The 26,337-nt window shown below is 46.7% G+C and overlaps 1 protein-coding gene across 2 annotated transcripts in view; it reads left to right on the top strand.

The window, feature by feature from the left end:
• Positions 1–26,337, top strand: part of LOC146797319 (laminin subunit beta-1-like) — a 398,209-nt gene that overhangs the window by 178,263 nt on the left and 193,609 nt on the right. For both annotated transcript variants that reach the window (XM_085624319.1, XM_085624320.1), the window contains exons 8-12: positions 6,158–6,360; positions 11,989–12,109; positions 17,237–17,425; positions 21,541–21,720; positions 23,879–23,991. In XM_085624319.1, coding sequence (XP_085480445.1) covers positions 6,158–6,360; positions 11,989–12,109; positions 17,237–17,425; positions 21,541–21,720; positions 23,879–23,991 — 806 coding nt within the window. The remainder of the gene's footprint in view (positions 1–6,157; positions 6,361–11,988; positions 12,110–17,236; positions 17,426–21,540; positions 21,721–23,878; positions 23,992–26,337) is intronic.

Consider the following 26,337-nt stretch of genomic DNA (forward strand, 5'->3'; position numbering starts at 1 on the left):
CGCATGGGTTCAGTTTATGAGGTAGAATGTGAGGGGGAAATGCTGGGAAGGAGTTTGAATGACCGGTGAACAGACTATTCTGGGCAGGTGGGAGGCCACGTAGATTTATACTCAATCCTGCAAGTGTAAGGTCGCTGAAGCCAGCCTAGTCCCTGAAACCTCAGCTGGATGAAGTACACTGGAGTGGGGAGTGGTGGCCATGAGATGCAGTGTTTTTCTGCGATTTTGCTATAGGTGGTGATTAGGAGAATGGATGATGGCGATTTTGTTGGCTCTGCATGGGTGGTGCATGGGTGGCGCATGCTGGTGGGGAGCTGGCGAATGTGGGAGATGTTGAAGATGCGGTTGGGTGAGGGGAACAGGAGGTACATTTTGGTGTCTGGGTGGAGTAAAAGGATACTGAAATCTTAAGAAGGGGTTCTGGCCAATGGGCCCAAAAGGATCAAATTGTAGACTCCCTTATCTTTGTACCCCCACCACCACCTTTTCCAAGGAAGAGCCTGGACTTGTGGAGATGTCTGTGTCTTATGGTTGGAGGGCAAGGGGAAGGGACATGAAGTTATGATGGAGTCACATAGTCTGCCTTCTGAAAAGCTAGATTTCAGTTTTAACCCTCGTGCCTTCGGTATAAAGAGGCAGCCTATCCACATTCATGTTTCACTCCATCTATCGCTCTCTTCTGGTTCTTGCTCTCTTTCTTTTCTCTTCCTGATTTATTTCCCTCTATTTTTCTCTCCCTCTGTCTCTCTCTTTTTGTCTCTCTGTTTTCACTCCCTGCCATTCTTTCCCTCCTTTCCACCTCTCTATCCCTGTTCTTCTCTGTTGTCTGCTTTTAGTTTCTTTTCCTCGCCCTCGTATCCCTCTTTTCTCACACCTACCAGACTGTTTTTAGTTACTTTTACTTTACAGCCTCAAGGGTACCCCTGTAACCTCTTACACTCTGTGATCCAACTGCCTGGTTCAGTTTTCCATTGCCACGTACCATGTACATGTGCTTTGTTTTTCAAACCTCTCCATCGGTTGTATTACTTTCTCTTATACACTTTCCTTGTGATTCTTCCTGAGGTTTGCATTGTCACCGCTGGCTTGTGTTTCCAGTTCAAGGTTCCACTCCATGTACTCAGGCCATAGATCCATAGCCAGTCCTGCTTCTGTTTAGGTCTGGCTAAAAACAGCTTCAGACAGAGCCAGGGTACCTCAAGTCAACAATTAAAAAAAAAAAAAGTAAAATAAGAAGTACAGAGAGAGAGTGGACTTTGGGGTAGCCCCTTCATAGTCTGCTATTACTTAGATGGACTCCCCATAAAGATCAGGGCACTTCAAGGATGGTTAAATTATCCCATTTTTCCCACTGTGTTTTGGTGATGGGGCTTGCATGTAATACAGAGTACTTTAATTATACAATGACATTTCAATTTATGTTTTTTGTTTTTTGTCTAGGAAGTACATGCTCTTTGGCATTCACTGTGCTATGACAAACAAAGACAGAAAGATGCAATGCGGGTGTGGGTACAACCCAGCTAGGGCACTGTCCTATGCCTTAGTGAATCATTGATAAGCCAGTTATACCGGAAGAGGAAGTCTCACCCTGGGCTTGTGGCATGCATCATCACCCGCATACTCATCCAATCCTTGTAAGATGATACCACCAGGGTGGTCTCAGTCCTCAAGACGAGGGAGTTCTTTATAATCTCATCACTGGATAGAGACGGGGTCCAGATAGCATAAAATATCTTCCGGTAAACGAAAGGGGATACCTTTCATAACAGGTACAAGGTGTTGTGGCATGAATCACCATCAGCATCCTTATCCAATCCTGGTAAGACAATCCTACCAGATTCACATGGAGTATAAATACCAAACAAAAGGGGATACCTTTAATAACGGATACCAGGTCCTGTGGCATGCGTCATCATTCGCATCCTCATCCAATTCGGTAAGATGATACTACCAGGGTGGACTCAGTCCTCAAGATGAGGGAGTTCTGTATGGTCTAATCACTGGATAGAGATGGGATCCAGAAAGAGTGAAATACTAAACTATAGGGGATACCTTTAATAACGGGTACCAGGTCTTATGGCATGCGTCATCATCGGGATCCTCATCCAATCCTGGCAAGATGATACTACCAGATGGACTTGGTCCTCAAGATGAGGGAGTTCTTTATAGTGAAATCACTGGATAGAGAAGAGATCCAGAGAGAGTAAAATTCCTTCCTGTAAACAAAAGGGGATACCTTTAATAACGGGTACCAGGTCTTGTGGCATTCATCATCATTCGCATCATCATCCAATTCTGGTAAGATGATACTACCAGGGTGGACTCAGTCCTCAAGACGAGGACGTTTTTTACAGCCAAATCATTGGATAAAGACGAGATCCACAGAGTAATATTTCCTTGCTGTAAACTAAAGGGGATACCTTTAATAGCGGGTCCCTGTGGTGTAATTAACAATAGGCAAGGGTGGATTATGTTTATGATCAATGACCTAATCATCCAGATTATTCCAACATTTTTCTACCCACACCTGTAACAAACAGTGGTCTGGGGCGCGCATCGGGGCTGAGGGGGGTAGCTAATTCTCAAAGATACCTCCCTCACACATACTTGTGTGGGGATAGAAATGTCCTACTTCAGTGTAGACTGTAAACCTGAAGCCTATTTAAAGAAATTTGAGTTTTTTATATGTCTAGCTGCATATAAATAGTTGCATGTAACATGCATGGTGCACTCCAATGCACAATAGTGACATACACGTAGCACGGCATGACAAACAGTAATACTCCACGTGTGGTTAGTGAATGGTGGACACACTCAAACATCTGGACACCAAGCCTTACTCTGGATCATTAACACCTCACGGTCTGGTGGGTGGTAGATACTCCCTGTGGTCACGCACTAGTTGTCAGACACTGATAGTGAGAGGTAAGTTAAAATGTGTTAATGGTATACCATACTGTCATTCATTCAACTTGAAACCTTGCAATGCAGACCAGGACATAAAGATTTTCAGCGTAGATATGAATTCCTGCCCGACTTGTACCGGGGAGTATATTCGTGAATGGTAATCTATTTGATATAAAACTAACAGATACAATTAATTGGTGGCAGGGGTACAATCATCCTCACCCCGAAGAAATCGATTAATTATATTTAACAATTACGCGCATTCTTAATATCAATCTACCTCACATAGCCCCAGGTTGACTAAGGTAGCCAAAGTGATGATCAAAGGATGGGGAATTCCACTATAGGTCCTTTGCGTAGAGATCACTCATAGTAAATCCACAGGAATTATGTGATTCTGCAATTGTTTTCGTACAATTGTGGATTTGCCACATTTGCCACACAATCCATCATCTGCTACATAATCTGTAGATTTTAACAAAAATTTGTATTTATAGCTCAAACGGATCAAAAGGTACTAAAACATTACGACATGTGTCAGCGCACTATGGAAGGCCCTTTGCAAAGGTTAACTGGTCATTTTTCAGTTGGTCTTTTCTTTTTGTTAAACTAGTACTAACGAAGGCATACGTTTGCCCAGACAAAATTATCATGTGTAAAATTACAAAATCATTAAGTAATTCTATCCAAAAATGTGCTCTGTTATGGCACAAAAATTGCCTTTTCTTACAACATAATTTGTTCAACCCTGCCACATAATTTGGTGCTCTCCTGCTGCATAATTCCAGTGGCCCTTCCCATAGTATGGAGATTATGCTGCACTTACATACAAAGCCTCCTGATGAGTGTCACTTGGGGCTGCTGCCACAACTCTAATTGTTGCCAAGCGAGGCCTCCCAAGACTTGGTTCATCGAGGGGTGTACCGGCGTTGCCACCTATTGCGGCTTCATCACCAGCCATAATCGTGTGAGAGGGAGGCGGTGACAGAGCTCTCTGGAAGTCTGTGGGTGGTGTGTGAGGTATGCTGTGCTTCATGAGGGTGTGTGAATGAGTGCTAGGCGTTGACCCTATGCTGCTTGCTAGGAGTCTGCACTCTAGATGGATCTTGTGATGAGCTGAAAAGACGGTGATTCAAAAATGACAGCAGGCCGCCACCAAAGCGGTTTGTGAAACTCACTTTTCACTTATGCCACTGCATAAAAATTTTTTTTTTAAGATAATTGGATTGTTCAATTGGTGTTACAATTGTAAAACCGTACAACTACTGGGGGAATTTTTTTCAATACTCCTTTTCACTATAATCAAGATTGGTGCTATTCACTAATCACCATTGCACATTCATTTGTTTCACTTTGCTGTCATGACAACATGCTGTTGGATTTATAGCTTTTTTTGCTCACAATGTAAAGACACGCATGCATGTAGATCAGAATACTGTCCAGTTGTCAAAAGTATCTACAACCAGTGTTTAATTTGAGCTGGTGGTTTCCAGTGCTCTGCACCGGCACTTAATTGTGAACACTGGCATTTATAACAGTCCACCACATGGTGGCGCTGACAGTCTAATATAGAAATGTGCACAACAACAGTTGTTTAATAGTTTAAGAGAGATTCAAAATGACTAATACCAACTACCGATGCCAATCTTATAGCTTTAGATGACAAGGAAAAGTCTCAATTGTCATTTGTATGAGTGTGAGGTTAGTGGTTTTATTGGTACTGTTGTTGGCAACGCTGGCAGGGGCAATGCGTGGTGCAAGCTGCAGTGGCTTCCTGGCGGAGGTCCCGGCACTCATTTGTTTTACAAATTAAGCTCTGTGTACAATGCAATATTTTGATGCTCTTGCTTTTTTAGTTCACCTCTTACAACACACACATCATCTCCTAACTCCTCGTCATTAAACTCTTCTTTGCCAGTCCAGCTGAGCTCTGCTGATGCAGTCTGGTCCACAAAGAGGCCCCACTCACAGCTTCTATTTTATTGCAGCTCAAGATGTTGCTTCATTCTGAGATTTTCTTTCTAGGGCAACTGGGAGCAGCTTACTCAATGTCCTCCAACTATTGCCAGACACTGACTCTAACTCAAATCCAGCCCTACCGAGTTTGCGAAAGGGTTGTGGTGCAAGTTACAGCTCTTCCATGTATAGTGCAGTAATCTCTTTCTGCTTAGCGGCTCGGGCCCAGCAGTGTTGGGTGCCATGCTCTAGGTCTGGCCATGTGCAAAGCCCAGATCCACCAGTGCGCAAACGCTGTAAGACTTCAGCAAACGTCACGGGCAGAATTATTATTTGACCCATCTCTAGTGATTATCCATTATTGACACATATGTGTAATGTCTATATGTCTATATCTGTGTCTCACTCTCTTCCCTGCTATATCCATCATTGATACATATGTGTAATGTATATATGTATATATCTGTGCCTCACTCTCTTCCCTGCTATATCCATCATTGATACATATGTGTAATGTCTATGTGTATATATCTGTGTCTCACTCTCTTCCCTGCTATATCCATCATTGATACATATGTGTAATATCTATATGTATATATCTGTGCCTCACTCTCTTCCTTGTCATACCCATCATTGATACATATGTGTAATGTCTATATATATATCTGTGCCTCACTCTCTTCCTTGTCATACCCATCATTGATGCATATGTGTAATGTCTATATATATATATCTGTGCCTCACTCTCTTCCTTGTCATACCCATCATTGATGCATATGTGTAATATCTATATGTATATATCTGTGCCTCACTCTCTTCCTTGTCATACCCATCATTGATACATATGTGTAATGTCTATATGTATATATCTGTCTCACTCTCTTCCTTGTCATACCCATCATTGATACATATGTGTAATATCTATATGTATATATCTGTGCCTCACTCTCTTCCTTGTCATACCCATCATTGATACATATGTGTAATATCTATATGTATATATCTGTGCCTCACTCTCTTCCTTGTCATACCCATCATTGATACATATGTGTAATGTCTATATATATATATCTGTGCCTCACTCTCTTCCTTGTCATACCCATCATTGATACATATGTGTAATATCTATATGTATATATCTGTGTCTCACTCTCTTCCTTGTCATATACATCATTGATACATATGTGTAATGTCTATATTTGTGTCTCTGCGTCTCGCTCTCTTCCTGCTCACCCTTGGTCCACTTCACCGCCACACGACAGTAACTTTGCTCTTTCTCTCTTCCTCACACCAGAGCTTCTTCAGATCACCAACCTGAGGATAAACTTCACCAAGCTGCACACCCTGGGTGACAACCTGCTGGACCAGCGGGTGGAAGTGCTGCAAAAGTATTACTACTCGGTGTACGAGCTGGTGGTGCGGGGCAGCTGCTTCTGCTACGGCCACGCCTCTGAGTGCTCGCCTGTCGAGGGCGTGGCAGGCGGGGTGGAGGGCATGGTAAGGCAGGAGTCCTCTATGTTTACCTTCAGCTGCATCCTCTGGCACCAGAGGCAGTCTTGACACTGGGAGGCTGGAATCAAATCCTACCATACGGGAAGAATGGGAAACTTTGCTAGAATATTTAGGACATAATCAGAAAAGTAACTTTAGAAAATATATTCTTTCCCAAATAATCAAGAACTGGAGTTAGAATACTGATTTACCTTCAAATCTGACCTTGGGGAAATTGACACTTTCTCCAAATGTTCTAGGACTGGACGTAGGGGAGTAAAATAGATTTAGCCACATTTGGGCATAGTTGCTGAAAGTAGGGGTTCTGAGGATACAGAACCCCCAAAATAACCATGCTGGAGTTCAGAAAGTGAATGAGCAATAAAGATGTCTTTAAATGTTGTATTTATCTTGCCACATATTCTGAGCATTCAAAGACCGAGGTCAAATGTCTTTAGACAAATTACTGCTTATTCCTTTAACATGGAGATTGGAGTTCACTTTTCATTGTCTGAATACAAAGTGAGAGAATTTTGTAAAGTAAAATATGTGACACTTGAAAGGACAGGTTGCAGTTTGCAGGGGTGGCTGGTAACCTTTGAAAGTGATTGGGTGACCAAAGTGCCCCACCACTTCCCAAAAACAAAATTAATCAACCCCTCCCCCCAAAAGCCCAAAGTAAAACAACCCCTCCCTCCAAAAGCCCAAAAAACAAGTGTCATGCAACATAAACAAACTAAATCACTACACTGACATGCATTACAGTAACAATTGTAATAAATAAAATTAAATTAAATGGTACTTAGCCATGGCCTGCGCGTCCTCCTCAGTTTTTTTCTGCAGTCTGTGGCATGAAGAGCTCCCCTAACCAATCTAGATGCTGCTCTCATGCTATGAACCAGCTTGAGAGCAGTGCCAGGATTGGATGGAGCGGGTTGCCGGAAAGCTTCTTTAGGCCCTGGAGGCCTGTGCTTGCTGTCCACCCAACTGTGTAAAACAGCTCGGATAGGAGAGCTTCAAAGTGCGCATGTCAGGCTGACCCTCGAAAGACAGACGGCAAAAATGAGAAGCACACTTTGGAGTGTCGGGCTAGCCCCTACTCCAGTCCTCCACGCTGTCATTCTGCAGCAGAGGACACGTCGCACATTTCTCCTGGCTCCGGTGCAGGCTGGCAGCTGCGGCATGCATTGGCGAAAAATAAAATGGCATTTAATTCATTTAAATGCCATTTTCTTTTTCACATATACGTATGACTCACAGCGGACGGGGAGCAACGCTGCTCCGCCCTCTTGGTAAAACACCACTGGTAGTTTGTCAGTTTTGATCTAAAACAACATTTAAAACCTTCAACTGGACTGTATGAATATTTCAATACATATCAGCAGTTAAGAAGGTGCACATGAAGCATTTTTGTAATTTTAAAATGAGGCAGAAACAAACATTTTTAATAGGATCAAAGCAAATCAAGACCCTTTACTTAGTGAAGAGCAAACGATGATTATTAGCTGAAAACCAGATTTTCACACATTGCCATTCGTGTGCTATTTAGTTTTACTAGCAAATTTCGTGGCCATTTCAATGAAACCTTGTGCTGTCTGTAAGTGGCTGCACTACCACACCATTCTTTAGTAACATGTTTGTGACAGCCAGGGCACAAGTCAGGGATAGTCGACGTCCACTCACTCTTTTCACAGGGTGGACACCGTCCACTCTGCAAGAAGTGGGCCCCACAGAAATATGCTGAACTCATCCCGGTGTCATTTTCAGACACCTGGACAGTTCAGCAGCGCCTGCACCTTGTCTGCGTTCCTTTTGTGCAGCAATGTGCAGGCGGGGGCGGGGCTTTCATATTTCAGACTCCAACTGGCCCCATAACAAAGGTACATTTAAGGGGCCATCAGGCTGCCTTTTGTTCAAGTATCCTGGCTGGCAGCTACCTGAGCCTCACACTTACAAGGACATGCAAGGCATGGGATACAAAGGCACACAGCTTGTAGCTATCACTTCACAAATACTTGAGAGGCGTGCTTTTTACGTTGTTCAATCCCTGTATAGAAGAGTTTGGATGCATTATAAGATTATCAGATGTGTTGGTCTGTTCTAGTGTTTACTCAAATAACAATTTAAATATGGCAATTTGGTTTTTATTTCTTTTATAGTGCTACTCATCCCAATGCAGGGTGTCAGATCGATTTACATCAAACGTGCACATTATACATTGACAATAAATCCTATAAATGTGTAAATCAATGCACAGGATGGGTTACATAAGACAGTGAGGGTCACAAGGTGTAGGATTCACATATCCTTCATAGCTTGCTGATCTATATCAGAAGGATTACAATTTATGAACTGCAAGTAAACACAGGATCTCTGTTTTAAAAGCAGTAACTCGCTCACCTACCTACCTACATGAAATAAAAATCTGTTATGTGCATGTTAGATGATGTGCTTTGTAGGAGGCACATTAGCACTAAGTTATTTGACCATTATTCTGGCGCCCTGGAATTTACTGGGACACAAAGATCTTTGCACCAGGTGCCTTAACCCTATAATACATTTTAAAATGCAGACTTTGCAATTAATTAAGTAGAAGAGATGTACTGCTATGTTGCTCCTTGTTGCCAACTTCTTTGTGGGAGAGTTTATAGAAAATAAGTATATAAACTGCTGCCCACTTTTTGCGCCTGGGTTGCTTCACTTTTTTGGCACAACCCCGGCGCAAAATCTCATTTATTAAATCTCATAATGGGCTCAAATGGGAAAACACCCTTTACAACGCAAACGTTACAATGAATGCACTTACACCGCATGCTGTTGCAACAAAAAAGGTGTGCAGCAGTGGGTAGAAGATGTTGGCTATAACTCCAACACCTTCCCTACTGTTGCACACACTGGAGTTGGAATAGAAAGTTATTCTATTCCACCTTCCAGCGCTCCTCGACAGAAAGTCGGGGTAAAGTTTGGCGTTGCAACGGCATGCGATGTAATGGCATGCGTTGTAACGTCACATATCCGTACACTCATTATAGACCTCTGAAATGTGTGAAGTGTTGAGATCTGATTTCATTTCTTGTTATCTCAATTCCTGTGAGGTCATGCGTTGTGACGTCACTTCCTGTGATGCTGTGATGTCACTTGCATACTGCCTAACGTGGTTTGTCTCCCCACTTCTGTTTTTTAGGAGTTGTGCCCTGGTGACAGTGCGTTCCAAAATCCGCACCCAGCTGGCTACATACATCGATTCATCAGATTCGCCCACAGCACAAAATTACAAAGATTGGAAAATGAATCATGGGGGGATTTACAAGAAAATGGCGCAGCGCGGTGCTGCAAGCAATTTAGCAGCACCGCACAGTGTCATTTCAAAAATGCAGGATGTGCCCTATTCACAAGAATATGACGCGCCCTTCTGTTTTCCCTTTCGCTGGTGCTAAAAAAAGCTGTCCAGCGCCAACACAGATACCCTTGCAGTATAGTGCAAGGGTGTCTGTGTTGCAGGGATGATTGTTTATGTGCAGGAAGGTGTACCTTCCTGCACATAAGCAATCATTAAAGGCAATTTGCTCCTTCTATGTGTGATACAGAAGAAAGAGCAAAAACGAGGAGAAATAAAAGTATTTCTCCTCGTTGCGCCATTCTAACGCCTGCTTTTCAGTGGCGTTAGTGTTCGCCACTGCCTCAGATTTACGCGTCCTTGTAAATCTGAGGCAGCGTCAAAAAGCAATGGGTGTTGCGGTGGAACGCTCCCTGCAACTCCCATTGCAGTCTCCTTTTGCGCAGATACCTGTGTGAAAGGGTACGATATTTACAAAGCGGCGTGAAATACCCCAAAAGGCTCAACGCTGCTTTGTAAATATGGAGCAGGGCATTGCACCACCAGAATGTCCTAAAAAGTTATGCTCTGGTGGCGCAATGCCCTTGGAAATATGCATCCTTTGGGGCAGATTTACAAGCCCCTTGCGTGACTTTTGCGCTGCAGTTGCGTCACTTTTTTGACGCAACAGCGGTGCAAACAATGCGGCCTATTTACAACGTGACGCATTTAGTGAGATGCGTCACATTGTAAAGCCCTGCGTCACATTATACCTGCGTCAGGTATAACGTATGCAGGGTGGGCGTTCCCACGCAGGAAAGCCTCGTAAAAGTGACTCAGTGAAATCTACAAGATTTCACTGCGCCACTTCTAGGATGCCACTGTGTCAAAACCATCCGCCTGCTTCGAGCAGGCGTGAGTAGTGACTAAGGGGCAGATTTACGTTCCCTGGCGCATCCCTGCAAATCAGCAGGGATGCGCCAGGGAAGATGCGTCACGCAAGTTTGCCCTTGCGTCACTGCAGATGCGCCGCATTTACAATGCGGTGCATCGTGGCGCAAGGACATGCAGATGCGTGACGCATCTGCCGGCGTAAGGTTGGCGCAGTGCTGAAGTTGTGTCGCAAGCGCGACGCAACTCCAGCACTGTTCCAACCTGCCCTATCCCTAACATGGTGCGTCACGCCTTACGCCTGCTTGAAGCAGGCATAAGGATTTAACGCACCAGCGCCGGAAAAGTGACTGCGTGAAATCTTGTAGATTGCACTGCGTCACTTTTCCAAGGCTTTTTCCGAAGTAACGCCCACCCTGCATACATTAAACCTGACGCAGGTTTAATGTGGCGCAGGGCTTTACAACATGACGCATCTCCCTAGATGCGTCACGTTGTAAATCTGCCGCAGCATGGCGCTAGATTTGCACCGCCAATGCGTCACAAAAGTGACGCAACGGTGGCGCAAAAGTGGCGCACAGGGCTTGTAAATCTGCCCCGCAGTGTAGTGGGAATAGACCTCAACACGCATTGCTGGAGTTGCGTCATGCTTGCGACACGACTCCAGCAAATGCGTGACTTTTCCACCAACAGATGCATCAGAATTTCTGACGCATCTGTCAATCCTTGCGCCATAGTGCGCCGTATTGTAAATACGGCGCATCTATGGTGGCGCAAGGGTTTCTAAGGGTGGCGCAGGGAAAGTGACGCATCTGTACAGATGAGTCACTTTCTTGTAAATCTGCCCCATAGTGTCCAGGTGACACAAGGTCATTTTGTAACCTGCAAAGGTCACACCATGGGCCAGGCCTTGAGGGTTCCCCTGCAATGCTCATGTACAGACACCCTTTTGTAGGGAGGAGGTCTTAGGTGCGGAAAGGGTTTGTTTAATTGAAAGCGCGTGACTCAGAGAGCGGGATTACATAAATTACTGGGAACAACTCGTGAGAAATAAACGGATTATACGATCAGATGTAATGTGCCTGAGAGTGCTTCACAGCGCGAGCATGACCGGGCTCCCAGACATTCCACGGCAGCCTCATGCTGACCCCTGGGTCAGACAGGCCAGGCATCCTGGGGGAACGGCCTGAGGTGTGGTCAGGCCAGGAGGGCTGGAAAGGGGTCAGTTGCATATCAGCAACGCATAGGACTGAATCTACTTCCGCTCTACGCGTCTATCAAATGTACTGGTCTGTGGAGAAATCTCAAAATGTCTCCAGAGGACAGTGAACTCTGGGTAGATTCTGTCAGGGAAGTGATTCCCACAGTAGGGTGAGTTGCAATTAAAAGTGTCCCTCCTGTCTTACAAGATGGCGTCTCTCTTCCAGATTCACGGCAGGTGCGTGTGTAAACACCACACGAAAGGCCTCAACTGCGAACTCTGCAAAGATTTCTACCACGACCTGCCCTGGAGGCCTGCGGAGCCGGACAACCCGCACACTTGCAAGCGTAAGTAAGCGAGTGCCGTGGTCTGCTGCACACAGGTGCCCTTGGCCGGGGTGGAGGGTGGCCGCGCGCTGGGCAAGACTCCGGTGTGTGTGGTACACTGCACCGCACCCAGAAAACGACCAGATGTTGTGACTTACAGCTCCTCGGTGTTGTGCAGGCCTCCACACGACAAGGGGTGACTGATGCACGTGTGCTGGGACATGCTGGTGGCACATTGTGGCGCTTGTGGTTCATTCTTCATGAGAAGATGTCCATCTTCCTTGTAGGGGCTCGTGCATGTTGTGTGAGACACTGGCGTTCTGTTGTTAAGGATGCATGCATTGGTTGTTAAGGATGCATGCGTTGGTTGTTAAGGATGCATGCGTTGGTTGTTAAGGATGCATGCGTTGCTCGGGTGAAGTGATTGTGGTAGGACTGATGCTGATGAGCAACACGTTTCGCATCCCAGTGCGCCGCTCTCATCCTGAGATGGGCCTGGGGCAGAAGATACGGATGGAGGCATTGTGCAACGGGAACCAGAAGCTGCCGTTTGTTGCTGGACCGGTGCCTTATGGGAGCTCATGATTTCTGGTTTGCGCGTCAGCAGAGCCTACTCGTTGATGGGGGTTTTCTTCGTCATCACTCTAAGATTTTATGGAAGAGGAGGTACTGTTGATGCAGTAGGTCCTTAAAAGAGTCCTGCCTATGAGCAATCACATTTCGAGTGTCGCCGACAAACCAGAGAATGTCTAGGCTAAGCTTGAAGTGGAGTGTGTGGTGGACTAACCAGGAGATGGCCTTGCTTGGTTCAGGGTGGATTCTTCTTTAGATCAATCAGAGGATAGTTTGGCTTAGTTCGGTTTGGACTCTGCTGTAGACCAACTAAGGTTGGCAGGACTTTGTTTGGAGTGGACTCTTCTGTAGACCAACCAGGGTATGTATTTGCTTGGTTCAAGGTGGACCCTGCTTTAGATCAAAAGAAGGGTGGCTTGGCTTCAGTCAGGGTGGACTCTACTTTACACCAGCCAGGGGATGGCCGTACTTCGTTCGAAGAAGACTCTGCTGTAGACCAACCAGGGGATGGCTGGGCTTGGTTCAGGGCAGTGCTTTAAATTGGGCGGTACTGTCCGGTACTGAGTACCTGCACTTTTTTATTTTGAGGGGGAGAGTACCGGCACATCTCAAAAGAGACGTAATACTTTTATTTGGAGAGTACCGGCACTTCTCAAAAACAAGCAGGTACTCTGCTACAGAGTACTTGCACTTTTATTTTTCCGTTTCATGCACTGGTTCAGGGTGAACTCTACTTTAGACCAACAGCGGATGGCTGGGCATGGTTCGGGGTGGACTATGCTTAGGCCAACCAGAGGATGGCTGGGCTTGGTTCAGGGTAGATTCTTCTTTACACCAACCAGAGGATGGTTTGGCTTGGCCAGGGTCTGACTCTGTGGTGGAACAACCAGGGGATGGCTGGGCTTGGTTCATGGTGCACTCTGCTTTAGACCAAGCATGGGATGGCCAGGCTTGGTTCGGAGTGGACTCTGTGGTGGACCAACCAGCGGATCACTGTGCTTGGTTCGGGGTGGACTCTGGTGGACTAACCAGGGGATGGCCATGCTTGGCTTAGGGTGGACACTGCTTTAGACCAACCAGAGGATGGCTGGGCTTGGTTTGGGGTGAACTCTGCTGTAGACCACTCAGAGAACAGCTAGCCTGAGCTTGAAGCGGAGTGTGTGGTGGACCGATCAGTTGATGGCCATGCATGGTTCAGGGTAGACTCTACTTTCGACCAACCAGAGGATGTTTTGGCTTGGTTCAGGGTGGACTTTATGGTGGACCTACCAGAGTACACCTAGGCATGCTGTGGGTTGGAGAGTATAGTGGGCTAACCAGAGGATGGCCAGGCTTGGTTTGGGGTGGACTCTATAGTGGACCAACCACAGAACACCTAGGCATTTTGCAGGGTGGAGTATGGGGTGTGGAATGCTTGAAAGGGATGTATGACGTTACAACGCACACTATTACAACGCATGCACTTACAACGCATTTTTTACAACGCATAATCCATTACAACGCATGACATTACAACGCATGACACTACAACGCATTTTAAAAAAATACCTTTACAACGCACTACCATTACAACGCATACTACCTTTACAACGCATACCATTACAACGCATAATATTAAATTACATTTAAGGTAAGTATTAGATAGTATAGGGGTAAAAATTACTATTCTAACTCCAGGGGGTGCAACAGTAGGGTAAGTGTTGGATAGTGTAGGGGTAAAAATTACTATTCTAACTCCAGGGGGTGCAACAGTAGGGAAAGTGTTGGATAGTATAGGGGTAAAATTTACTATTCTAACTCCAGGGGGTGCATCAGTAGGGTAAGTGTTGGATAGTATAGGGGTAAAATTTACTATTCTAACTCCAGGGGGTGCATCAGTAGGGTAAGTGTTGGATAGTATAGGGGTAAAAATTACTATTCTAACTCCAGGGGGTGCATCAGTAGGGAAAGTGTTGGATAGTATAGGGGTAAAAATTACTATTCTAACTCCAGGGGGTGCATCAGTAGGGAAAGTGTTGGATAGTATAGGGGTAAAAATTACTATTCTAACTCCAGGGGGTGCATCAGTAGGGTAAGTGTTGGATAGTATAGGGGTAAAAATTACTATTCTAACTCCAGGGGGTGCATCAGTAGGGTAAGTGTTGGATAGTATAGGGGTAAAAATTACTATTCTAACTCCAGGGGGTGCATCAGTAGGGTAAGTGTTGGATGGTATAGGGGTAAAAATTACTATTCTAACTCCAGGGGGTGCATCAGTAGGGTAAGTGTTGGATAGTATAGGGGTAAAAATTACTATTCTAACTCCAGGGGGTGCATCAGTAGGGTAAGTGTTGGATAGTATAGGGGTAAAAATTACTATTCTAACTCCAGGGGGTGCATCAGTAGGGTAAGTGTTGGATAGTATAGGGGTAAAAATTACTATTCTAACTCCAGGGGGTGCATCAGTAGGGTAAGTGTTGGATAGTATAGTGTAATATTATGCGTTGTAATGGTATGCGTTGTAATGGTAGTATGCGTTGTAATGGAATGCGTTGTAAAGGTAGTTTTTAAAAATGCGTTGTAGTGTCATGCGTTGTAATATCATGCGTTGTAATGGATTATGCGTTGTAAACAATGCGTTGTAATGGTAGTGCGTTGTAAAAGTTGCGTTGTAAAGGTTGTTCCCCGCTTGAAAGATAAGGATATTTTAACAAAACAAGGGGACCCAATAGGTAGTTGAGGACCTTGGGTAATTGTTAATTTCAAACAAACAGTGGTCCTCAAAATGGTTTAAGGAATAGAGGGAATAAATATAGTACAGAATCGAAACTATATTAAGAATGTCCAGCCGGACATCCAGTTTAATTCTTCAATGAAAAAGCAACCAATAATCAACAGCAAAACATATGTGGGACACAATCCTGTATCCTTTGGGAGAAAAGACATATACAAAACAAACAGACATTACAGGCAAGGCAAAAGGAGTTTAATTACAAAATCCAGTGTTTAAGCTTTTTCCATACAGACACTGCACTTTTTTACATAATAGATTAATGTGCACGCTGTATAGATTGGGGTCGACGACGTTTCGATCCTATTACAAAGATACAAGGATCATCATCAGGACGAAAGAATGTACATGCCTGGTATTGAAAGGAATTGCCTGTCGTAGAGAATAGATCGGGAAGGAGACGTGGTCAATTGCCAGAATGAAAACTCGGGTCTTGTAGTACAAAAATGGTCTGGTAGTCTGCTAGTAGGTGCGGGTGTGACCGCAACGGTAGCTGTTAGAGTACGAAAACGGGCAATGCGAGTATCTTGCTCCGATCCGGGAACTGGAAATATGGTCCGAGTATCCAGAGTTAGCAGGCAATTTCGATAGAATTGCAGGGATGAGTGATCCGTGGGTATGCACGTGATCAAGTGGCGTCCTCAGTTAACGATGAACGAGTGACTAGGTCTGCAGCTGACGGAATCCATCTCTTTGTGACCGAGTGTAGGGTTGTGTAAGCAGACGGTGCATAAACTGTACAAATTCCCTTCTCCAACTTGCCAACCATTGGCTTATTTGCAGTGCAAGTGGCATTATGTAAAGGGCCAAATAGTGTATTTTGGAAAGGGCGGGTTCTGCGTTAATGTGATTCTGGCCCTGGCCACGCTCCTCCATATATTGTTAATTAATCATCCGTCGTTGGCCCCCGTGTTCTCATATTAAACACTTGCTGCGTACGAGTGTGGCGTGTTTCTTATTAATGTCAGTCTAATTAAAGTGTCCTGTTTGAAATTAACATTTCCGGTGGCGAGCCTCGGGGAGGAAGGCCCACGACGCGTCACCGCCATTATTACTAACACATGCAAAATATGTGGTTGCCAAAACAGCTAATTCCGCTTGAGGTGTTGGACCTGAGGCCCCGCCCCTCTGCAGCTATAAGATGACAAGTGAGCTTTGGCAGGCTACCAAGCAAGGCTGGCTCTGCAAAAAGCAACGGCAAAAAAAACATTACAAGCTGTGGTTTGAGAAATGTAATTTGTTTTAAACACAGGCAGGAGAGTCTGACGTCATATGAGTTTTGCTGCATAAAATCCTTTTATTCTTCCCAAATTTGCGTTTTAATGGGGAAAATGTGCGTTAAAAATGTGGTTGTACAGTTTTCACTGGGTGACTCCTTTTCATAATATCAGCAAACCCCTGATTACATAAAGTTGTGTAGAGATGCAAATACTAGAGCTAACACATGTTGCAGCGCCCTCCACGGGTGGCCTGCTCTTCTTGTGATTGTCATTGTGTGCACAAGGCCTGCCATCAGAAGCAAGCTAAGGAGTGACTGTTGCATTCATTCATGCAGTAACCTGTAGATTCATGAATAGTCAGTCCCTCAACTGAATGACTTGTGCTTGTTTATGATGAACCAGTGTAACCCGGATGGTTGAATCGTCATGAGACGGGTGGCAGGCAGGTGTGAGTGAGCGACATGTGAGTTCATGAAAGGTGCAGCGTGGCGCGTGTTGGGCCTTGGACATCTCATTAACCTATGACGCCAAGATGCACCCCAAAAGAAAGCTGCTAATCCTTGATCAATCGGGGTTCTCTTTCAGAGTGCAACTGTAACAACCATTCGCACCGCTGCCACTTCGACATGGCCGTGTACCTGGCAACGGGACGCGTGAGCGGTGGGGTGTGCGACAACTGCCATCACAACACCATGGGCCGCAACTGCGAGCTGTGCAAACCCTTCTACTTCCTGAACCCCCGCGCGGACATCCGGGCAGAGAACGCGTGTATACGTGAGTCCGCCGCTCCTTTCTTCTGCTCACGTTACCTTAATGTTGGTCTGAAACGCTGAGCCACGGGTGCGCTGTGCTCATGACGGAGTGGTTCCGTCATGCTGCGGCCGTTGGCGGCTGCTCCGCCCACGCGGCGCTAATTCCCCGCCTGTGCGGGCGATTAGCGCAGTGGGCGGAGTCGTGACGGAACCACTCCGCCATGAGCACAGCTCACCCGTGACTCGTGACGGAGTGGTTCCGTCACGAGCACAGCGGCACCGCAACTGCCCCCAAACCCCCCCAGCGCCGCGGCGGAATTCCTGCTGCGGCGAAGGGGTTAAAGTGATGTTGTAGTTAGGTGAAAATGTCAGTTAAAATGTAACATTTTGAACTAAAAAACTGTGAAATTCGCCAGCTATAGTTAACTCAAGTAACTATAACTTCTGCCCCCACCATGCGCAGTGATGTCATCAATTATGTCACATCAGATGTCTTCAGTGATATTTTCAATAATGTAATTGAACATGTTTTGAGTGAAGTAATATGTGAAGTCATAAGTGAAAACAGCGACGGCGCAAGGTGCGATAGTGATAATTATATACAGAAAAGGACTCCCATTGATTCTGTTCCCAGTTCTTTTCCTATCCTGCTAATTGCTTGAACTCGTGCAAATATGTGATGCATGTGGCACATACAAATGAATTATGAGTCTCTTTCCTTGCAATGTTTTGTGCATGCTTAATTATTCATCCTCTCAATGATACCGGTTGAGACATTGTTATTGTGTACACTACTTCACCCAGATCTCAGCCAGGTTTATAGGGTTACCCCTGTTGCTTTTACCTATACCAAAGAAACAGGCAGAGAGAATGGGCCAAAATAAAAAAAGAGTTTTTTGTGCTGCAGGTCCTGTGGGACCCACCGAGACCTCTCGTGAGGACCCGCTAGACTCATCGCTGCCTCACCGGAGGTCCCGAGGGAGTACCATGGGGGTACCACGGGACCATACAAGCTTTAGAAAGTGAAGCTTGCACTGTTCAGTGGTACCTAGATGTGCCACTTATATGATGGTACTGCCGGAGTACTGCCTTACACACACAAAATGAAATAAAAATTCAAAATCTGGGGTGGGTGTCTTTAGGGGACGGGGTTGTGCGTCCATGGAGGTTGGCCAGCAACGGGGGCTAGGTGCCCGGGGGAATTGGTCACCATTCGGCATGCACAGCAGGTGTTTGTTCCTCATGGGGGCGTAGGCACAGGTCCTCGCCTCAAGCCAGGCTGCGTCTCCAACCCTGTAGTGCGCATGGCCAAAAGTTGTGCTCAGTGATGGAACTGACATTGAGATGTCATCAGTGATGTCATCAATGATGCCATTTAACTTGTCATAAGTGAAGTAATATGTGACTTACACCTAGAACTGAGTCCTGCTCATTGAAGGCCAAGGAAACACTTATGCTGCCTGAACCGACAGAGGTGAGATCTGGGCAGAAAGCAGCTGTATTCGGAAGCAGGGCCCCCTCATGTACTCTATTCACATGGCGTCTGTATCCGAACTCCAGAGTACAACCCAAAGCGTGCCTGTGTGCTGGGTTTCCTCTTCAACCCTCTCTGCCTTCTATTCCACCATCTTTGAATAATGATAGCAATATGGCCCTCATACATAGCACACTCTAGGAACGGACTTGTGTGCTGGGGGGCGGGGAGACCTAAGTACCGCTGTGGGTGTGCGGTCATCGCACCCTCATAGATGAGGACATCCTCCATAGAAGAGATGCTCACTGCTGTCCTGTCATCACACCAAAGCTAAAGAATTAATACAAGTCATGGATAGTGCAAATGACCTCACTCGCCCTTTGACCCTAAGCAACAGCACATGGATAAGCTCTAAACCCTATAAGTCTCCTATTTGCTTTGGGAGAAGTGCAAGAAGGCCGTGGGTAACACTGGAGATGCCCTGGGGTACCAAAGGAAAGCCAAGGTGGCACCTGCACCCAGAAGGACAGCATTTTTGATTGCCCTTCATCTCATCATCTTAACTCTTTCAGCGTGAGACTCATCCTCTTTCAAGTCTAAGGGGCTGATTGCGGTGTGGGAAGGAGGGCTCTGACCATCGGTCAGAGCCCGATGGTCAGAGCTTTCCTGCCCGCATCAAATGTGGCGTTCGGCCTTTCCAACCGAACCATTCTGATGGGCTCAGTCGGAAAGGGATCCGACTCAGTTTTCCGGATGACTTATGACGTGCTCGGAGAGCCCGTCCGCCATCTCGAAACCCTTCAGTACTCCCCCACCTGGCTTTTTTTGGGCCGAGGGAGTATGATGGCAGTTTCCCACAGCCTTTTTGTGGCTGCCGAATGGGTCCCCACCCTGTTGATCCCTGCACCCGGTGGCAGGCACTTCAAGGTGGGGTGCAGTGATGAACTGCGCCCCAGCTCTTTCGATGAGAGCATGCATTCTGTTCGGAATGCATGCTCTCATTGAAAGGTATAGGCATGCAAACGAACAGGGTTCGGACGCATCCTACTTGCAGGTCAGTAACCAACGACAGGAGGTCGTTCGGTTACAGTTCCTGACCGATTATGGACGGACTCCGGTCCATCCGACATCGGAATCAAGCCCTTAGTTGTACTTTTTAAAATCTCTCTAGCAGATTACCGCTGGTGATAAAATCACTGTTGCCAGTTACCGCATTACCTCGGGTAATCCCCATTGCAAACTAAAACACTGCCCAGAAATTAATGGAAATTTGTTTAAAATCAGAAGTGTGAGATGATACATAAAAAGCAGGAACCTAACGATCAGCTGCTACAGTGTGAACTGTGGGAAATATGCATGGTCCTTACACACTCAAGTAATGATAGCTTGGTGGGTTGTGCTGTAAGGCCCATCATCCCCTTGTCATGTAAAACAAAGTATGTTATGGCCAGCGGTATTTTTATCTGTGGTGGTAAATTTTTTACACAGTGGTCTTTGTATGGCTTCTGGATGCGCATTGACATATCAATGTTACTTTCTGTTTTTGTTTTTTACTCCAGATGTAATTACCACTGGCATTATTTGTGTCAGGCTGTAAATTACTTTCTAGGGCCCAATTCCGATCTCGCTAGGAAAGCCCTCTGTATGACTCGGATCCGGAGGTCTTTCCTAGCAACTTGCTGTGCGAGTCCGACCAAACGAGTACAATGCAGCCGTTTGCTGACGGACTCGGTTCGCTCGGACTCCTGTTGAACTCTATGGGAGCCTGTATACTGATGGATACACAGGCTCCCATAGCAAAAAGGGGGTGGGTGGGGAAAAGAGTACATACACCCTGTGGCGGGCACCCCATGTTATCCGACACACTGTGCATGCTTGTATCGGAGGGACCCAAGCGCCCCCCCAGCGACCGATTCGGAGGGCTCCTGATGAAGGGGGGCATGCTCTGACCCCCCGAAGTCCGATTCCGACAGCCGTTTCGTCTCGCTGAGTCGATACAGCTGTTCGAATCATACATCGTACTTGCTCGTTTGAAAGCCGGGTCCATTGCGCAGCAGGATTTGGCTCCAGACGAGTCAGACGGACATATTCGGGTTCAGAAACCATTCGGTCGCCGTGGACGAGATCTCCGCATCATACTTGGTCATGCGGAATGGGGGACGATTCGGACAGAAACAGTGGCTCTGAATCCGTTTTGGTCATTCCGGATGCCATCAGGAGCCCTTCCGACTGAGATCGGAATCGAGCCCCTAGTAGTAGTACACATAAATTGAAAACTCACTGACTTTACCTCTCGGAGACGGTCTTGAGTTTAGGAGTTCACCATAACAATTTGGCACTTGTCAATCTCTCAATATGCCCTAAGGATCAATCACTACACCTATTAGTAACTGACCAATGGCAACAAGTTTTCACAATGGACAACAAACATGCAAACAATCTTCACTGAAATTCATTTTACAGGCTCATAAATATTGATTGAGGATATCCTGAAAACTGCAGTAAATTTTCTGAGGTCTTCCAGATACTGTTTGCACAATGGCTGAAAAAGAGCTTTGAACCATGGGGGCCCCATCATTGAGGCACCCTTATCCTTATAAGGATCGTCAACTATGCTGAAAGAACGGGGCATGTGGTAAATGTGCTTCCTTTACATTTTTCAGAATGTGACTGTGACCCAGTTGGATCCCTAGAAGGGGGTGTTTGTGACAGCCACACCGATGTCAACCTGGGCATGATTGCTGGGCAGTGCCGGTGCAAGGAAAACGTGAAAGGCGAGCGCTGTGACAGCTGCAAAGAGAACTTCTACGGGCTGAGTAGAAATGACCCCGCTGGGTGCCAGCGTAAGTATGGCAGCCGTGGCCTACAGCCTTGGGGACAATCTACACCTTGTCAGGTCACACTATAAAGCAGTGCCATGCACGGATGCCAGCTTCTGATTTCCCGCCCTTTCGAGTAGAGATACCCCTATACACACAGGCACACTCTTTACTTTTGCATCAGTCCCAGGTTTACATTGAACTGCAGTATAGCTTGAGGGATAGACCCTCCATATGAATTTTACAATCTCTCAATGTCGCAGGACCAGCCAATAAATTCTGCTTCCCTTGTCAAAGTCCCATTTCGCCTATTATGGTGCCAGGTGTTGGCTGGCAGACTCTACTTATGCATCCATTGAGGAACAGGATAGGTTATCCTGGAAGTGTGCCAACTTTACACTATCACAAACCTGCTACTCTTTACGAGCCTCAGGCGGTAAGATGTGGAGGGGACAGCTGGAAGGTCTCCTGAATTGGTATGCTTTGAAGAATAATGTTTTTTACTAGAGTGCAAGTAGAAAAAAACATAGATTACAAGTGAAATATACTAAAACTCAAGGGGGTTTCCAAAAGATTCATTTGTAATGCATTAATGTGCATTTCTCCCTTGAGCATTTGCTGGTAACTTAAATAAAGACAACAATGCAATAGCATTCTTGATACAAGCACAGACATGATGGCACCTCATCAAAAGAGCTCCAGACATCTTAGAACCTTACGAAAGAGCCCTTAACATGATACTACCTTTTCATAAATCCCCGAACCTGATAGCTCATTATGAAAGAGCTCTAGGGGCATATTATCAAGCATGGAGTTAAAATTATCGCCGCTTTAGCGGCAGAAAACTGCCGCTAAAGCGCCGATAATGGGCTTGATAATATGCGCTTGAGAATTCCAATAGAAGCCCATATTGTCACCAAAACATGGGCTTCTATGGGAATTCTCTACGGCATATTATCAAGCCCATTATCGCCGCTTTAGCGGCAGTTTTCTGCCGCTAAAGCGGCGAACATTTTAACTCTGTTTCTTGATAATATGCCCCTTAGACATGATTCCACCTCGCCAAGGAGCCCAGGAACGATAACACCTTACGAAAGAGCTCCAGACATGAAAGTGCCTTACCAAAGAGCTCCAGACATGGTAGCACCTTACCAAAGAACTGTTCCAGACATGGTGGCACCTTACCAAACAACTCCAGACTTGGTGGCACCTTACCAAAGAACTCCAGACATGGTGGCACCTTACCAAAGAACTCCAGACATGGTGGCACCTTACCAAAGAACTCCAGACATGGTAGCACCTTAACAAAGAACTCCAGACATGGTGGCACCTTACCAAAGAACTCCAGACATGGTGACACCTTACCAAAGAACTCCAGACATGGTGGCACCTTACCAAAGAGCTCCATACATGGTAGCGCCTTACCAAAGAGCTCCAGACATGGTGGCACCTTACCACACAACTCCAGACATGGTGGCACCTTACCAAAGAACTTCAGACATGGTGGCACCTTACCAAAGAGCTCCAGACATGTTGGCACCTTACCACACAACTCCAGACATGGTGGCACCTTACCAAAGAACTTCAGACATGGTGGCACTTCACCAAAGAACTCCAGACATGGTAGCACCTTACCAAAGAGCTCCAGACATGGTGGCACCTTACCAAAGAACTCCAGACATGGTGGCACCTTACCACACAACTCCAGACATGGTGGCACCTTACCAAAGAACTCCAGACATGGTGGCACCTTAACAAAGAGCTCCATACATGGTAGCACCTTACCAAAGATCTCCAGACATGACTGCACATTATCAATGTGCTTCAGACTAAGGAGCTCTGATAGGGCAACACTTCAGCTTGAGGACTCCAGCCATGATAGCCTTTATCAAAAGACTTCTCAGCATGATAGCACCTTCCCAAAGAGTTCCAAACTTGATAATTATTTGCCCAATTAGCTCAACACCTTCCTCTTAGATCTCCAGAAGTGATAAAACTCCTGGGCCCCCTTACAAGAAGCTATCCTAATGAATGTCTATTTTCATAAAACCTACAACCATTCAGGGCCAGTAACAAAACAATGTGATTGTTCACTCGAAAGGAAAATGTGCTCCTACAGACCAGTCGCATTAGGGGTGTTGTCATCTGCTCAGCTTCTCACTCTTGTTTACTCTTTCAACAGCCTGCAGTTGTGATCCTCGAGGAATTGTCACAGGAAACACGCCCTGCGACCACATCAGTGGCGACTGCTACTGTAAGCGCTTTGTGACCGGGAGGTTCTGCAACCAGTGTGTGGTGAGCTATCTCCTATCGTACCTGGCTTTTCTTTTAGTGAGTGAGAGTGAGAGCTGGAGACCACGGAGTGCATCAATCACATGCGTGTTTCTGTAGATCATTACCTTGTGCTACTAGGGTGGGCCAAACACTTCTTTGGTGAAAGGATACAGGAGGGTGGGGGCACTCGCTGACACTTTGTTTTATATTTCTCAAGTAGGACACCAAGACTTGCAGAGAGTTGCCACCCTTACGATGCCTCACTCCGCTAAGATGGAGGGTTTTAAAGACTGTCCCCACATTATAGATTCCTCCTTTCCTAAGATTCACAAACTGATGCCTGATTTTGCTAAGATACCAAGACCAGAGGAATGCTATCACATTTTTGTTACTTGACTTCGCTAAGATGCGCGGAGCTTCGCCTCTTCCCCGATGCCTCACTTTGGTAGGATGCACGGAGCTTCGCCTCTTCCCCGATGCCTCACTTTGGTAGGATGCACGGAGCTTCGCCTCTTCCCCGATGCCTCACTTTGCTAAGATGCGCAGAGCTTCGCCTCTTCCCCGATGCCTCACTTTGGTAGGATGTAAGGAGCTTCGCCTCTTCCCCGATGCCTCACTTTGGTAGGATGTGCGGAGCTTCGCCTCTTCCCCGATGCCTCACTTTGGTAGGATGCGCGGAGCTTCGCCTCTTCCCCGATGCCTCACTTTGCTAAGATGCGCAGAGCTTCTCCTCTTCCCCGATGCCTCACTTTGGTAGGATGCAAGGAGCTTCGCCTCTTCCCCGATGCTTCAGTTTGCTAAGATGCGCAGAGCTTCGCCTCTTCCCCGATGCTTCAGTTCGCTAAGATGCGAGGAGCTTCGCCTCTTCCCCGAAGCCTCACTTTGGTAGGATGCGAGGAGCTTCTCCTCTTCCCCGATGCTTGAGTTCGCTAAGATGCGAGGAGCTTCGCCTCTTCCCCGATGCCGCACTTTGGTAGGATGCAAGGAGCTTCTCCTCTTCCCCGATGCTTCAGTTCGCTAAGATGCGAGGAGCTTCGCCTCTTCCCCGATGCCGCACTTTGGTAGGATGCGAGGAGCTTCTCCTCTTCCCCGATGCTTCAGTTCGCTAAGATGCGAGGAGCTTCGCCTCTTCCCCGAAGCCTCACTTTGGTAGGATGCGAGGAGCTTCGACTCTTCCCCGATGCTTCACTTTGGTAGGATGCGAGGAGCTTCTCCTCTTCCCCGATGCTTCAGTTCGCTAAGATGCGAGGAGCTTTGCCTCTTCCCCGATGCTTCAGTTCGTTAAGATGCGAGGAGCTTCGCCTCTTCCCCGATGCCTCACTTTGGTAGGATGCAAGGAGCTTCTCTTCTTCCCCGATGCCTCACTTTGGTAGGATGCAAGGAGCTTCGCCTCTTCCCCGATGCCTCACTTTGGTAGGATGCGAGGAGCTTCTCCTCTTCCTCGATGCTTCAGTTCGCTAAGATGCGAGGAGCTTTGACTCTTCCCCGATGCCTCACTTTGGTAGGATGCAAGGAGCTTCTCCTCTTCCCCGATGCTTCAGTTCGCTAAGATGCGAGGAGCTTCTCCTCTTCCCCGATGCTGCAGTTCGCTAAGATGCGCGGAGCTTCGCCTCTTCCCCGATGCCTCACTTTGGTAGAATGCAAGGAGCTTCTCCTCTTCCCCGATACCTCACTTTGGTAGGATGCGCGGAGCTTCGACTCTTCCCCGATGCCTCACTTTGGTAGGATGCAAGGAGCTTCCCCTCTTCCCCGATGCTGCAGTTCGCTAAGATGCGAGGAGCTTCGCCTCTTCCCCGATGCCGCACTTTAGTAGGATGCGAGGAGCTTCTCCTCTTCCCCGATGCTTCAGTTCGCTAAGATGCGAGAAGCTTTGCCTCTTCCCCGATGCTTCAGTTCGTTAAGATGCGAGGAGCTTCGCCTCTTCCCCGATGCCTCACTTTGGTAGGATGCAAGGAGCTTCTCCTCTTCCCCGATGCTTCAGTTCGCTAAGATGCGAGGAGCTTCGCCTCTTCCCCGAAGCCTCACTTTGGTAGGATGCAAGGAGCTTCGCCTCTTCCCCGATGCCGCACTTTGGTAGGATGCGAGGAGCTTCGCCTCTTCCCCGATGCCGCACTTTGGTAGGATGCGAGGAGCTTCGCCTCTTCCCCGATGCTTCAGTTCACTAAGATGCGAGGAGCTTCGCCTCTTCCCCGATGCCTCATTTTGGTAGGATGCAAGGAGCTTCTCCTCTTCCCCGATGCTTCAGTTCGCTAAGATGCGAGGAGCTTCGCCTCTTCCCCGAAGCCTCACTTTGGTAGGATGCAAGGAGCTTCCCCTCTTCCCCGATGCTTCAGTTTGCTAAGATGCGAGGAGCTTCGCCTCTTCCCC

This window comes from Triturus cristatus, chromosome 9, assembly GCF_964204655.1.
Source record: "Triturus cristatus chromosome 9, aTriCri1.1, whole genome shotgun sequence".
NCBI lineage: Eukaryota > Metazoa > Chordata > Amphibia > Caudata > Salamandridae > Triturus > Triturus cristatus.